Source organism: Patella vulgata, chromosome 5, assembly GCF_932274485.2.
Source record: "Patella vulgata chromosome 5, xgPatVulg1.2, whole genome shotgun sequence".
NCBI lineage: Eukaryota > Metazoa > Mollusca > Gastropoda > Patellidae > Patella > Patella vulgata.
In genome coordinates, this window is record NC_065883.2 from 40355211 (window position 1) to 40372720 (window position 17510).

General features: G+C 34.7%; 1 protein-coding gene across 4 annotated transcripts in view; it reads right to left on the reverse strand.

Annotated features, from left to right (window-relative positions):
* LOC126820651 (methionine--tRNA ligase, cytoplasmic) overlaps nucleotides 1–17510 on the reverse strand; it is a 299938-nt gene that overhangs the window by 241549 nt on the left and 40879 nt on the right. For all 4 annotated transcript variants that reach the window (XM_056101236.1, XM_050548738.2, XM_050548742.2 and 1 more), the window contains exons 3-4: nucleotides 12429–12510; nucleotides 9580–9711 (exon numbers count right to left, since the gene is read on the reverse strand). In XM_056101236.1, coding sequence (XP_055957211.1) covers nucleotides 9580–9711; nucleotides 12429–12510 — 214 coding nt within the window. The remainder of the gene's footprint in view (nucleotides 1–9579; nucleotides 9712–12428; nucleotides 12511–17510) is intronic.

Below are 17510 nucleotides of genomic sequence, written 5' to 3' on the forward strand. Positions count from 1 at the left end.
GTCACATATCCTAATCGTATATAACACCCCGAATCAATATACATTGTGTCCGATAACTTGTCTGTGATATTTCTACAGTGGAAGCCGAAGTTAAATAAAGCTATTTTACACACACGCAAAATTAAAGTAGAAATCCCGCGAGACATGTGGAATTAAGAGGTGTAAACGTGCCGAATCTAATACGTCTGATGTCGGGAGAAAAGGTTCTATTTTGATGGCATATTGTCGGATTTATGATCATATTTTGAATGGGGTTTATGTTTTTAAATAAATAAATAAACACCCTAAAAAATGTTGACGAATATTTCGATTGGAATAACGTAGGTAGTTACGGTAATTGTTTTAGACGAGAGCGCATGCTTAGAGTCGAATGGGATTTTTCAGCAGTTGCAGGTGTCACTCACTCATTGTATTATAGAGCGATGTTTACTACGGTTTACGGTCAAATAAATTTCGGGATGTCATTTTTTTTACCTTCCGTATATAAATAGAAACAGAGTACAAGACGAATGCCGGACTTCGCTGAAAAATGTATCAACTCGTGACCCCAAAAATACGGTAATTTTTGGGGAATTGAAACCGGTACGGATGGGCAGTAGTCGGCACGCTTTCATTCTATGGTATTACGATGTCATGTAATTTTGTAGGAATATTATTGACATAAATTTGAATACCGTACAGGAATTGAATGTGAAAAATAACGAGGTGCACCTATTTTTTTTATTACCTATGAATTTGAATATTTTGTTGACACATGATTCTTAATTGTGGTTTGAAAACGCCTGCTTAAATAACAATAAGAGTTATGTCCCTTTATTTTTGGGAAGAAAATGTCCGACAACTAAAATTTAGAAATCCCATCACTGGTTCTAATATAGTTGAGTTCAGAATGTTTGTTTAAGCATGTTCTCCAAACGTTCGAAAAGGGTTCAGAGATAGACTGTACTTTTTATAAACGTTCCAGAAAAATCGCCAGAATGTTATCTGTTGGCGTTTTAATTTTACTTTCATTCAACAATGACCGAACGTTATTTTGAATGTTTTTATAATGTCTCAACTCCGTTTTTTTATGACATTATATCGCTGATACTGTGAGACGTTACTAAACATTAATTAATATCGTTCTAGTGACGTTTACTTAATAAATGAAATGAAATGGAGTTTAACGTCCTACTTTTCTGCTCCTAACCTGGGCTAATGAAGACGGGCATACGCCATACAGTGTGCTATGAGGGAAATTTTGCCCGGACAGCGGCACTACGGCCTACTCTTATATCGAATTCCAACTGCCAAGGGATCTTTTACGTGCACGCCAATCTGTAAACGGGACCTCGGTTTTTCGTCCCATCCGAACGACTAGACAGCTTTCCTTGTCAGACCCTCCGTCCTGCATCACTGACAAGGGAGAACCACGCCGGAAAATCTGGATGAACTTTCTCGGCCAATGCAGGGATCGAACACCCGACCTCCAGGCTAGCGAGCTAGCGTCTTACCCACGTGATCCCCGTTTACTTAATAAACGTTCAGATTAGTTGTTCCAAGAACGTCAACTGAACCACCTGAATCACCGTTTATATATTTCCCAAGCCTGGTCAGACAACCTGTAAACGTCAATAAATTATGTTCTTGTAACGTAACTATTGTAGCGTTTTAACTTATGATTCTTTGAACGTTAGTAATATATTTGTTTGTGACATTATATTGATTTCAGTTTTCAAAACGATCTGTTTTCCTAATCTAAAGATAGGTTGCCAGGCAACGAAAAATACGCCCACAGCACCTAAATCGTCCGGGCAGTCAACAAGAGTTGTCGCATATTTTTACTTTTTTGGTAATGAAACATTTATAATACATTAAAATCTGATTAAGAGTAACAACTCATTAAGTAATTATCAGAAAACCATTAGAATTTGTTTGGTTTTTATAAAGTTCTGCCCCATGCTAATGTTTAGTATACAAAACTTTAACATCGTGAATTTAGCTGTTCAAGTCATAAAGATTCATTGAAAATCAATCTACTTGTTCGTCTCAAGACCTTAAACACTGTGTATAAATTATCGGAAATCGCTGAAAATCAATAGGCTTCTTCGTCTCATGGTCTTCAACACTGTATATAAATTTAAAGTCAATCAGATATTAACTTTAGCCTCTAGAGCATCCACAAGAATTTTCAAAGTGATCAAGGGCCATAACTCTGGCAAAAATTATCAGAAATCGCTGAAAATCAATAGGCTTCTTCGTCCCATGACCTTAAACACTGTATCAATTTAAAGCCAATCGGATATTAACTTTAGCCTCTAGAGCAGCTACAATATTTTTCAAAGTGATCAAGGGCCATAACTCTGGCAAAAATTATCAGAAATCGCTGAAAATCAATAGGCTTGTTCGTCTCATGACCTTAAACACTGTATCAATTTAAAGCCAATCGGATATTAACTTTAGCCCCTAGAGCAGCCACAATATTTTTCAAAGTGATCAAGGGCCATAACTCTGGCAAAAATTATCAGAAATCGCTGAAAATCAATAGACTTCTTATTCTCATGACCTTTAACACTGTGTATCAATTTAAAGCCAATCGGATATTAAACTTTAGCCTCTAGAGCAGCCACAATATTTTTAAAAGTGATCAAGGGCCATAACTCTGGCAAAAATTATCAGATATCGCTGAAAATCAATAGACTTCTTCGCCTCATGACCTTTAACACTGTGTATCAATTTAAAGTCAATCGGATATTAACTTTAGCCTCTAGAGCTTCCACAAGATTTTTCAAAGTGATCAAGGGCCATAACTCTGACAGTAATTATTGGAAATCGCTGAAAATCAATCGGCTTCTTCGTCTCATGACCTTATACACTGTGTATAAATTTAAAGTCAATCGGATATTAACTTTGACCTGTAGAGCGTCCACAAGATTTTTTGAAGTGATCAAGGGCCATAACTCTGGCACTAATTATCGAAAATCGTTGAAAATCAATAGGCTTCTTTGTCTCATCACCTTAAACACTGTGTATAAAATTTAAAGTCAATCGGATATTAACTTTGACTTCTAGAGGGTCAACAAGATTTTTTGAAGTGATCAAGGGCCATAACTCCGACAGTAATTATCAAAAATTGCTGAAAATCAATAGGCTTCTTTGTCTCATGACCTTAAACACTGTATAAAAATTTAAAGTTAATCGGATATTAACTTTAGCCTATAGAGCGTCCACAAGAAATTGTGGACGCCGGACGGACGGGGGCAACAACAATATACGACCACATTTCAATGTGGGCGTATAAAAACGTTAAAATTAAACAAAAAATAAACCCTTCCAATAAAGTTAGTAAAACGCTGTATTTCTATTTTACATATTCTTTACATCTTAAATCATTAGCAAATGTCGCATTAAAACATTAGATTAATGTTTCAACCCAGTTTTTTTATGATGTTATATCGTTGATACTGTGAAACGTTACTAAACATTAATTAATATCTTTCTAGTGACGTTTACTTAAACATACATTATGCAAGAGGTAAATCTGATTATTGCAAGTCTTTATTTAGGCTTCAGATGTCATAGAAATTATAAATTAGATCTTTATTTACACAACAAGCACAAAATCAACTCTGTAGACCCACGGATGGCTTGGATTCAGCTTGGATTTAAACGGGATTTCGTTGACTGATTTAATTTTAAATGCAGTCGTGAGCGGAGATTAACCATTACGTTGATGTCATACTCCCGGATCAAGGCTAAATGATAGAGTGTACGAAGCAAGGCCGCTGTTGAGCGATGCCTTAACAAATGACATCTAAACTATTTCAAGTGCAATAAACTAAACACAGATAATGACAAATTATACAATTCCTGGAGACCATGTGATGACTAATACAGACGGACAGGTCTTCTGTCTTAACAATATCAATAAAAATATTTTTATTTCCCCAATAGGCACGACGCCACTGGTGTATACCTATAGAGTTATCATAATTCAATTGTATTATAATATTATGTCCTATATTCAATTGATTTAATGCATGCCCAAAATACAAGTAAGAATGAAAATTTACCCTCTCACTCATTTTGTCCAATTGTTATAAAGATAGGTTGCCAGGCAATGAAACATACGCCCACAGCAGCTTAATTGTCCGGGCAGTCAACAAGTGTTGTCGCATATTTTTACTTCTTTCGGTAATGAAACATTTATAATACACTAAAATCTGATTAAGAGTAACAACTCATGAAGTAATTATCAGAAAACCATTAGAATTTGTTTGGTTTTTATAAAGTTGAAAATCAATATACTTGTTCGTCTCAAGATCTTAAACTCTGTGTATTAATCTGAAGTCAATCGGATGATAACTTTAGCCTCTAGAGCGTCACAAGATATTTCAAAATGATCAAGGGCCATAACTGTGACAGTAATTATCGAAAATCACTGAAAATGAATAGAATTCTTTGTCTCATGACCTTAAACACTGTGTATAAATTTAAAGTCAATCAGATATTGACTTTAGCCTCTAGAGGGCCACAAGATTTTCAAAGTGATCAAGGGCCATAACTCTGGCATTAATTATCGTAAATTGCTGAAAATCAATAGGCTTCTTCGTCTCATGACCTTAAGCACTGTGTATAAATTTAAAGTCAATCGGATATTAACTTTGGCCTCTAGAGCGTCCACAAGATTTTTTGAAAGGATCAAGGGCCATAACTCTGGCAGTAATTATCGAAAATCACTGAAAATGAATAGAATTTTTCGTCTCATGACCTTAAACACTGTGTATAAATTTAAAGTCAATCGGATATTGACTTTAGCCTCTAGAGCTTCCACAAGATTTTTCAAAGTGATCAAGGGCCATAACTCTGGCAGTAATTATTTGAAATCGCTGAAAATCAATAGGATTCTTCGTCTCATGACCTTAAACACTGTGTATAAATTTAAAGTCAATCGGATATTAACATTGGCCTTTAGAGCGTCCACAAGATTTTTTGAAGTGATCAAGGGCCATAACTCTGGCAGTAATTATTGAAAATCGCTAAAAATGAATAGACTTCTTTGTCTCATGACCTTAAACGCTGTGTATAAATTTAAAGTCAATCGGATATTAACTTTAGCTTCTAGAGCGTCCACAAGATTTTTCAAAGTGATCAAGGGCCATAACTCTGGCAGTAATTATCTGAAATCGCTGAAAATCAATAGGCTTCGTCTCATGACCTTAAACACTGTGTATAAATTTAAAGTCAATCGGATATTAACTTGGTAGAGCGTCCACAAGATTTTTTTAAGTGATCAAGGGCCATAACTCTGGCAGTAATTATCTGAAATCACTGAAAATCAATAGGCTTTTTCGTCTCATGACCTTAGACACTGTGTATAAATTTAAAGTCAATCGGATATTAACTTTGGCCTGTAGAACGTCCACAAGATTTTTTGAAGTGATCAAGGGCCATAACTCTGGCAGTAATTATCAGAAATTGTTGAAAATCAATAGGCTTCTTCGTCTCACGACATTAAACGCTGTGTATAAATTTGTAGTCAATCGAATATAAACTTTAGCATCTAGAGCGTCCACAAGATATTACAAAGTGATAAAGGGCCATAACTCTGGCAGTATAAACAAGCCAACAGTGAGGCTGATGTCCCCCACCGAAATCCCAAAATAAATAGATGACACATATTACTTAATCGCACATTTATTTTTTTTTTCAAAAGTATCAAGCAATCAAACTATACACTAAGTTTCATCACTCTTTATCAGATAGAATCAAGATTATCTTGTCCCAAAGTATCGACCGATGAAATCTATTAGCTCTGCTTAGCTTCAGCTCGAAATGTTAATCATTGAACTCAGTCAAGACATTCACCTAATGAACATCTACATCAAGTCTAAACATTCTACCTCAATTAAAGATAGGTTGCCAGGCAACGAAACATACGCCCACAGTAGCTATATCGTCCGGGCAGTCAACAAGAGTTGTCGCATATTTTTAATTTTTTCGGTAATGAAACATTTATAATACATTAAAATCTGATTAAGAGTAACAACTCATTAAGTAATTATCAGAAAACCATTAGAATTTGTTTGGTTTTTATAAAGTTCTGTCCCATGCTAATGTTTAGTATACAAAACTTTTAACATCATGGATTTAGCTGTTCAAGTCATAAAGATTCATTGAAAATCAATATACTTGTTCGTCTCAAGACCTTAAACTTTGTGTACCAATCTGAAGTCAATCGGATGATAACTTTAGCCTCTAAAGCGTCCACAAGATTTTTCAAAGTGATCAAGGGCCATAACTCTGGCAGTAATTATCGGAAATCGCTGAAAATAAATAGGATTCTTTGTCTCATGACCTTAAACACTGTGCATAAATTTAAAGTCAATCAGATATTAACTTTAGCCTCTAGAGCATCCACAAGATTTTTCAAAGTGATCAAGGGCCATAACTCTGGCAGTATTTAATGGAAATCACTGGAATACAATTGGCTTCTTCATCTCATGACCTTAAACACTGTGTATAAATTTTAAGTCAATTGGATATTAACTTTGACCTCTAGAGCGTCCACAAGAATTTTTGAAGTGATCAAGGCCCATAATTCTGGCAGTAATTATCGGAAATCGGTGAAATTCAATAGGCTTTTTTGTCTCATGTCCTTAAACACTGTGTATAAATTTGAAGTCAATCGGAAATTAACTTTGACCTCTAGAGTGTCCACAAGATTTTTTGAAGTCATCAAGGGCTATAACTCTGGCAGTAATTATCGGAAATTGCTGAAAATCAATAGGCTTCTTCGTCTCATGACCTTAAACACTGTATAAAAATTTAAAGTCAATCGGATGTTAACTTTAGCCTCTAGAGCTAAATTGCTTGTGGATCCCGGACCAACGGACGGACCGACCAACGGAAGGACGGGGGCGACGACAATATACGACCACATTTCAATGTGGGCGTATAAAAACAGCGTTGTTATGTTCCAAAGTCTTGACCAATCAAATTGCTTATCGCTCATTAGCCTAAGCAGAAAATTATCACCATCGAAATTAGTCAAGGTAATGATATAATGAAACTATATTCAGAGTTCCATCGCTCTCACTTCATTATAACCAAAGTTATCATGCCTCAAAGCATCAACCAATCAGATTGCTTATTGTGTTCCAAAGTCTCTACCAATCAAATTGCTTATCGCTCTGCTTACCCTGAGCAGAAAATGCTCATTATCAACCTTAGTCAAGGTATTGATGTTATAAAGCTATACATCAAGTGTCCTCACTCTCACTTAATTAGAACTAAAGATATTGTGTCTCATGAATATCAACCAATCAAATTGCTTATTTCTGCTTACCCCAAGCAGAAAATGTTCATCTTTGAACTCCTTCAAGGCATTGACCTAATAAACACCTACACCAAGTTTGAAGATTCTAGCTCAATTAGAAGGAGAGTTATTGTGTTCCAAGGTCTCGACCAATCAAATTGCTTATCACTCTGCTTACCCTGAGCAGAAAATGCTCATTATTGAACTTAGCCAAGGTATTGATGTAATGAAACTATACACCAAGTTTCATCACTCTCACTTAATTAGAACTAAAGTTATCGTGTCCCAAAGCATTAACCAATCAAATTGCTTATCTCTGCTTACCCTAAGCCGAAAATGCTCATCTTCGAACTTCATCAGGGCATTGACCTAATAAACACCTACACCAATTAGAAAGAGAAGTATTGTGTCCCAAAAAGTGTGACGGACAGACGGACGAACCCATTTTAATAGTCCTCTGCTTTCTTCGAAAGGTGGGGGACAAAAAACAATAAGCTTTCATATGAAATCTTAATCATTAAGATACATGTAGGTTGAAAAGCAACAAAACATACGTCCACGGAAGCTAAATCGCCCAGCGGTCAGCAAGGGTTGTGGCATTTTTATTCGCTTGTGGGTAATTGGGGGTTATTTACAAGACAATTTCATACAGATCAGGGACAAGGGACGTAACTGTAGAAATAATGGTTGGAAATTGCTATTTTTCAATAGACCTCCGTTTCACAAATTTAAATGATGCCTATAAATTTCATACATATCGGATCATAACTTTTGTCGTTAGAGCGTTCACAAGGTGCAACAAAGTGTAACAAGGGCCATAATTCTTGATATAATAAATGGAAATTATTGAAATTAAATAGGCTTCTTCATTTCACTAATGTAAACAACATATATCAATTTAAAAAACAATCGGATGATAACTTTTGGCGTTCACAAGAAAATTTTTTGTACTTTTCATAAACATTATTCAGAACACGATATGCTACATAACATAAGAACTATTTCTAGTTTTAGTCCATTACAGATACATGTATATATATATTTTGAAAATACAGTAAATACAAGTCATACTGTGTCTACAAGGTAACAATTGGTTGTTAAAGTGGTTCATATTTTAGCCATTGGTTTCTTTTGATGGCACGTGTAAATTCACAAAATGAATTGCAAGATTCCAAGAGATTATCGTACTGCAACAGGTACATGTATTCAGGAAAGTTGTTAGAAGTTTATTAAAATGTGGGGGTATAAAAATAATTAGAAGGCTACATTAAAGATACACTAGTTAAGAGTTTAATAAAGAGTTGGCCATTCTTGCTATAATAATTCAAAAATAGATGATAAAAAAAGAAAATATTGAAAATTTCAGTCAAATTACTTTATTCTGAACAGAGTTTTCAATGTTGAAGTTTTCACTAGAAATAGGCATCAACTGCGTCTACACCGTCTACGAGAATTGTCGATCGTTTGATTAACAGACGATAACTCCACCCACATATTCTTGATTATCAAGTAACGTTCTCAATAGCAATAGTACTCTCGCTTGACGGACCTTTCATCACCAGTTTCCGGTAGCGACGTCACCAAGTAACGGTAAACGTTAGCTTGGACAGCCATTTACTGATTTAATTTTAAATGGACGACTGTTTAAATCCGAACTGTATCCAAGCCATCCGAGGGTCTACAGAGTTGATTTCGAGCTTGTCATGTAAATAAAGGTCTAATTAATAATTTCTATAACATCTGAAGCCTAAATAAAGACTTACAATATGCTGATTTAGCTCTTGCATAATGCATGTTTAATTCATTTGTGATTAAAGAAGATATATTACTTGGGATGTGATTTACCGATGTATTTGTCAATGTTGGAATTACTATTTTTAATGGATAATAATACTACAACCACAACAAGAAAATAATCTATGGGCATATAACAAAATGAGAACGGATAGACGGACATACAGACAGGAGCGAAGACCATATATGTCCACATGAAAATGTGGGCGTATATAAACAGTAGCCTCTATCGTTGTCTGCGATATCACTTATGTGGAAGCAGACATTAAACACCAAGAACTACTACTACTACTACCACATCAACAAGCCAGTTGTTGACAGCTGGAGTGACAAAAGGACATGGTAACAGACATGGTTAACAACATAATATGCCCACAATGAGATATAGGAGTATAAAAATTATGTTTAAGTATTTCAAGTCCAATTACTAAATGCCATTAAAACAATTGGTGGTTATGTTATATAATGTTATATACATGTAAACTTACCCCAACAATATATTTTCTATTATGTAAATATAAATTTAAATGATTAAGAATAGGTTGGAGAACACTTTCAGGGTGTTTACCATTTTTAGTATTCAGTTCTACCATACCAAAAAGAACAGACAATACACACGGCTGTAAATAAAAGTAATTAATATACATACATATGGAAATTAATTGAGCAACACCCATAACATAAACAAGATTACCATGACATAGAGAGTCAGATTGATGTTCCAGGGACTGGTCCCCAGGGCAATTTACCAACTAATGAAGACAAATTTGCAAATTAGTGGGATGGCTGAAGCCATGATATCTATAATGGTAAAATGGAATGTTGCCATTCTTTCGTTTGAGGATTTTGGGGGTCACACGGGATATGTTCTTCGTCTCATAGCCATAAACACCAAGTCTAGAGCATCAACAAGATTTATATAATTGATCAAGGGCTATAACTCTTGATTTTTTCTACATTCAAGTGGCATAATTCAGGAAGACACAATCCAATACACGCGAATATCGAAAGGAACCAAGATCTTTGGGATATCAACATGCATTCCAAGTTTCATCTAAATCGGATGAAAATTGTGACCTCTAGAGTGTCTAGAGTTTACATTTGCGTACAAGAGGCGACCATTTTGCCCGGCAGTTTTGGTCCAATTTCCTTGAAATACGAACTCAACCGACATTAGGGTGTAACGGTGATATACTAAAACATATTTTTAAAGCGAATAAAAATTGTGAACCCTAGAGGGACCACAAGCTAAAAGCGTGATTTTTCGTACAATCAGGGGCCATAATTCAGTAAGTTACGATCCAATATGCGCGAATATCAAAAAGAACCAAGATTTTTGGGATATAACCATGCATTCAAAGTTTCATCAAAATCGGATGAAAATTGTGACCTCTAGAGGGTCCACAACCTTGATATACCATATTTTACAAGGGGCAGCTATTTTGTCCGGCAGTTTTGGTCCGATTTTCACGAAATTTGAACTCAACCTGCCTTAGGGTGTAACGGTGATATATTCAAATGTTTTTTTAAATCGGATAAAAATTATGATTGCTATAGGGTCTACAACCTAAAAACACGATTTTTCGTACAATCGAGGCGATAATTCAGGAAGTTACAATCCGATATGCGCGAATATAGAAAAGAACGGAGATCATTGGGTTATAAACTTACATTTCAAGTTTCATCAAAATCGGATAAAAATTGTGATCTTCATAGGGTCCACAACCTTGATATAACATATTTTTACACTATTTGAGAACGAACAGCGGCCATTTTTTCTGTCAGTTTTGGGCCGATTTTCACGAAATTCATACTCAGCCGTCCTTAGGGTGTAACCATGATAAACTAAAACGTTTTTTTAAATCGGATAAAAATTATGACCTCTATAGGGTGCACAAGCTAAAAATGAGATTTTTTGAAGTGATCAAGGGCCATAACTCTGGCAGTAATTATCGGAAATCGCTGAAAATCAATAGGCTTTTTGTCTCATGACCTTAAACACAGTGTATAAATTTGAAGTCAATCGGATATTAACTTTGGCCTCTAGAGCGTCCACAAGATATTTTGAAGTGATCAAGGGCCATAACTCTGGCAGTAATTATCAGAAATTGCTGAAAATCAATAGGATTCTTCGTCTCATGACCTTAAACACTGTGTATATATTTAAAGTCAATCGGATATTAACTTTGGCCTCTAGAGCATCCACAAGATTTTTTGAAGTGATCAAGGGCCATAACTCTGGCAGTAATTATCGGAAATCGCTGAAAATCAATAGGCTTCTTCGTCTCATGACCTTTAACACAGTGTATAAATTTAAAGTCAATCGGATATTGACTTTAGCCTCTAGAGCTTCCACAAGATTTTTCAAAGTGATCAAGGGCCGTAACTCTGGCAGTAATTATCAGAAATCGCTGAAAATCAATAGGATTCTTCGTCTCATGACCTTAAACACTGTGTATAATCGGATATTAACTTTAGCCTCTAGAGCGTCCACAAGCAATTGTGGACGCCGGACCGACGTACGGATGGACGGACGGGGGCGACGACAATATATGATCACATTTCAATGTGGGCGTATAAAAACAGAGTTGTTATGTTCCAAAGTCTTGACCAATCAAATTGCTTATCGCTCTTTAGCCTAGTCATGGTAATGATGTAATGAATCTATACTCGGAGTTTCATCACTATCACTTAATTATAACTAAAGTTATCGTGCCCCAAAGCATCAACCAATCAGACTGCTTATCTCTGCTTACCGTAAGCAGACAATGTTTATCATCAAACTAGATCAAGGGATTCACCTAATGAAAGCCTACACCAAGTTTGAACATTCTACCTCAATTAGAAGGAGAGTTATTGTGTTCCAAAGTGTCGAACAATTAAACTGCTTATCGCTCTGCTTACCCTGAGCAGAAAGTCCTTACTCTCACTTAATTAGAACTAAAGTTATTGTGTCCCAAAGCATCAACTAATCAAATTACTTATCTCTGCTTACCCTGAGCAGAAAATTCTCATCTTCGAACTCCATCAAGCATTCATCTAATAAACACCTACGCCAAGTGTGAACATTCTAGCTCAATTAGATTTAGAATGAGAGTTATTGTGTTCCAAATTCTTGACCAATCAAATTGCTTATCGCTCTGCTTACCCTGAGCAGAAAATGCTCATTATTGAACTTAGTCAAGATACTGATGTAATGAAACTATACACCAAATTTCATCACTATCGGAGAGACAGACAGACGGACGAACCCATTTTAATAGTGTCCTGCTTTCTTCGAAAGGCGAGAGACAATAATTGGAAAGTAGTCATACATATAGAAAGTCAGGGACCTTACCAATAGTTGTGAACTTTCCCATTCTAACCATTCATCTATTTCCATGCTGTTACTTTCTATTCCAGTTGATGTTAATAATAACCTGTATCAAAAATAAAATGCCATCCAAAATAAATAGATGACACATTAATTGCACATTTATCTTTTTGAAAAGTATCGAGTCCAGCCTCCATCTTATACTCAGTAGAGTATAAAATAAAAAAAAAAGGTTGCCAAGCAATAAAACATATGCCCACAGCAGCTAAATTGTTCGAGCAGTCAACAAGGGTTGTCGCATATTTAATCTTTTATACTATAGGTAATGAGAGGCTTTTACAAATCGGATTATAATTTTTGTCCTTTGAGGGTTCAAAAGGTGCTACAAACTCAAACAAAGGCTATAACTATAACTCTTGATGTAATATACAACTAGAACTGTGACGCAGTAATGACGGGTTTCACCGGTGCCCCGTTACCCTTGAACATATGTCACTTCCGTTACCGATGAAACCATTAAACAGCTTTCCATATAACCATTGCACACATCAAATAAAATGTACGCAGAATCAACCAAATCCAGCAATATCAATTCATTGTATACATTTGTTACATGTAAGTGATCCTGACAAAATTACATTACTTCTGGTGATAATGAAAATGTTCAATTAGTTTTATGAAATCAGAAATGGCATAAGGCATCACATGGTGAAAATTTTATGTAAATCGAATAATAATTGCCACTTTTATAGACCAAAAACCTTGAAAAGTGACTTGTAGAAAATTGTCTATTTTTATGCAACCGCACAAGTTAGAAACCATTTTTGGGTATCTGTATGATCATATGGGTTCGATCTATTTGTTGATTGGAATCAAATATCATAATTTTAAAAACATTACAAATCAGACTCATTTGAATAAAATATCTGTTTTAAAGGCTAAAAATACAGTTTTTGACAAACTGACGTTACTTCCATTGATAATGAAAATTTTAAATTACTTGAATGAAATCGTAAATGGCATAAAGTTTCACACACTGAAAATATTATGAAAATCGAATAATAATTGACACTTTTATGGACCAAAAACCTAGAAAAGTTACCTGTTGAAAATCATCTATTTCTCTGCAACAGAACAAGTTAGAAACCATTTTGTGATATCTATATGATCGCATGGGTTCGTTCTATTAGGTGATTGGAATCAAATATTAAAATTTAAAAAAAATAACAAACATGACTCATTTGAATAAATTATTTGTTTCGAAGGCTATAAATACAGTTTTTGCCCAAATTACGTCATTTCTGGTGACATTGAAAATGTTAAATTGGTTTGACCTAGTTAAAATTGACATTACGCAACAAATGGTGTCACTTTTATGAAAATCCAATAATAATTGACTCTTTTACAAGCAAACTAGCGTAAATAGTGACTCGTGCAAAATTGCCCATTTCTCGTCAACTGCTCATATTACAAACTAATTTTCACATACATTCTCTTTGTATGGATTATTGCTACAAGTTTATGAAAGTTGCGAAGAAATATTTTAAAATATGAAAAGCCTGAATGGGTTGTTTATAGCTCATTTTTTCACCTTTTTTCACCTTTAAATCGAAATGACCCGAAAATGAAATTAAAAAAACTGAGCCCGATGTTTTCTCCGCAACTAAACAAGGTAAAAACCATTTTGTGATATGTATATGATCGAATGGGTTCATTCTATTAGTTGATTGGAATCAAATATCAAAATTTTAAACAAATAACAAATACGACTCATTTGAATAAATTACTGATTTTGAAGGCTATAAATACAATTTTTGCCCAAATTATGTCATTTCCGGTGACATTGAAAATGGTAAATTGGTTTGACCTAGTTAAAATTGACATTACGCATCAAATGGTGTCACTTTTATGAAAATCCAATAATAATTGACTCTTTTACAGGCAAACTTGCGTAAAAAGTGACTTATGCAAAATTGCCCATTTCTCGGCAACTGCTCATATTACAAACTAATTTTCACATACATTCTTTTCGTATGGATTATTATGAAAGTTGCGAAGAATATTTTAAAATATGAAAAGCCTGAATGGGTTGTGAATAGCTCAGATTAGATTATAAATTTTGTAGTTTGAGGGTTTACAAGGTTCTACAAACTGAAACAAGGGTTTCAACTCTGGAAGTAATCTACAGAAACTTTTTCGTTTTACTAATTTCAATAATGCATATAAATTTCATACAGAACACATGATCACTTTTGTCATTCAAACGATCACAATTGCCATAAATCTAGAAATTATTGACAGAAATTGCCGAAATTCAATAGACCTGTTTCACAAATTTAAATGATGCATATAAATTTCATACATATCGGATGATAACTATCATCAATCGAGCATTAACAAGGTTTAACAAAGTGAAACAAGGGCAATAACTCTAGAAGTAATTATTGTAAATTGCTGAAATTCAATAGACTTTTTCGTTTCACTAATCTAAATCATGCATATAAATTTAACAAAGATCGGGTGATAACTTTTTGCGTTAGAGCGTTCACAAGGGTCAATAAAGTGAAACAAGGGCCATAACTCTAGATTGTAATAAACGGAAATTGCTGAAATTCAATAGGATTCTTCGTTTCAGTAATCTAAATAATGCATATAAATTTCAGAAAGATCGGATGATAACTTTTGGCGTTAGAGCGTTCACAAGGTTCAATAAAGTGAAACAAGGGTCATAACTCTTAGACATAATAACCGGAAATTGCTGAAATTCAATAGGCTTCTTTGTTTTACTAATTTAAATAATGCATGTAAATGTCAGACAGATCGGATGATAACTTTTGGAGTTAGAGCATTCACAAGGTTCAATAAAGTAAAACAAGGGCCATAACTCTAGACGTAATAAACAGAAATTGTTGAAATTCAATAGGCTTCTTCGTTTCACTAATTTTAAATATTGCATATAAATTTCACAAAGATCGTATGTTAACTTTTGGCATTAGAGCCTTTACAAGGGCCATAACTCTAGACGTAATAAATGGAAATTATTGAAATTAAATAGGCTTCTTCATCTCACAAATGTAAACAACATATATCAATTTTAAAACAATTGGATGATAACTTTTGGCGTTAGAGCGTTCACAAGAAATTGTGGATGATGGACGGAAGGACGGAAGGACGGGGGCGACGGCAATATACATTTTGGACCACGGAGCATATGAGCTTTGTTTTATACAAATCGAACAATAAATAATTAATCCAGGACTGAAAAACTGAATTAGCCAATAGGGGCCAAGGAAAAGTACGTTGACAAAAAATGTTGCCATTTTTGGTCAAATCGTATAACTCTTTAACCCTAGGTAAAATATCATATAAAAATATTTATTAATGAAAAAGTTTTTCGTAAAAATTTAAATTTTCAAAATTTGGTGCCTTATATCTCCGAAGATTCGTCCAAAATAAATAATCTAAAGAACTGTAGCTATGTGCCTTGTCTCTGGCTATGTCAAATTGTATCAAATATTACAATCCGACAATTATTGATAACATTACGGCAAAATTTCGAAAAATGACAACTTCGGTGATTTCGGACATTTCGCATTGTCGCAGAACGTTAGAAATAGCTTTGAAATTTAAGTCAAACCCACTTTCCCAGTAAAACCGAAGACATCGAATCGATCCGACAAGTAGTTTCTGAGATATGCTCAAATGGAAAAATAACAAGCCAACAGTGAGGCTGATGTCCCCCGCCAAAATCCCCAAATAAATAGATGACACATATTATTTAATCGCACATCTATTTTTTTCCAAAGTATCAAGCAATCAAACTGATTATCAACTATACACTAAGTTTCACCAATCTATATCAGATAGAATCAAAGTTATCTTGTCCCAAATCAGGAAATTGCTTATCTCTGCTTAGCTTTAGCTCGATATGTTAATCATTGAACTCAGTCAAGACGAACATCTACATCAAGTTTAAACATTTTACCTCAATTAGAAGATGAGTTGTTATGTTCCAAAGTCTTGACCAATCAAAATGCTTGTTGCTCGTAAGCAGAAAATTCTCATCATCGAACTTAGTCAAGGTATTGATGTAATGAAACTATACACCAAGTTTCATCACTCTCACTTAATTAGAACTAAAGTTATCGTGTTCCAAAGCATCAACCAATCAAATTGCTTATCTCTGCTTACCCTAAGCAGAAAATGCTTATCTTCATACTCCATCAAGGCATTGACCTAATAAACACCTACACCAAGTTTGAACATTCTAGCTCAATTAGAAGGAGGGTTATTCTGTTCCAAAGTCTCGGCCAATCAAATTGCTTATCGCTCTGCTTACTCTGAGCAGAAAATGCTCATCATCGAACTTAGTCAAGGTATTGATGTAATGAAACTATACACCAAGTTTCATCACTCTCACTTAATTGGAACTAAAGTTATCGTGTCCCAAAGAATCAACCAATCAAACTGCTTATCTTTGGTTACCCTAAGCAGAAAATGCTTATCTTCACACTCCATCAAGGCATTGACCTAATAAACACCTACACCAAGTTTGAACATTCTAGCTCAATTAGAAGGAGGGTTATTGTGTTCCAAAGTCTCGGCCAATCAAATTGCTTATCGCTCTGCTGATGTAATGAAACTATACACCAAGTTTCATCGAAAGGCGGGGGACAATAATAATAACTAGACCTGCAAGCAGCACTGAACCGGCTTTCAGGAATCGAACAGGAAGTTTGTCATACAATAGCCCATTCATCGAGCTACCAAACGATACTTTAGATGTTTTGATGCCCACACACCTGACGGTGAAATCACGATTTTTGCAAGAGCACCGATTTTTACTGGGTTTTTTTTTAAATATCAAATATTTTTTCGACTACTTCTGGTTTCCGGATCATTGTCGGAATAGATTTAACACGTTGTATGGGAACTTAACCTCCTGTACCAGAAGTTTCAGAAAAATCCATTGGACAGTTTTTAAAAGAAAGGAAAATTAGAAGATATTTAACAATATTTAGCAAATAATTGGTAGTCTGATACTAATGTGTTATCTCCCTTATACCATTAGACCATTAGAAGAAGATATAACAATTTTTCAAAGCT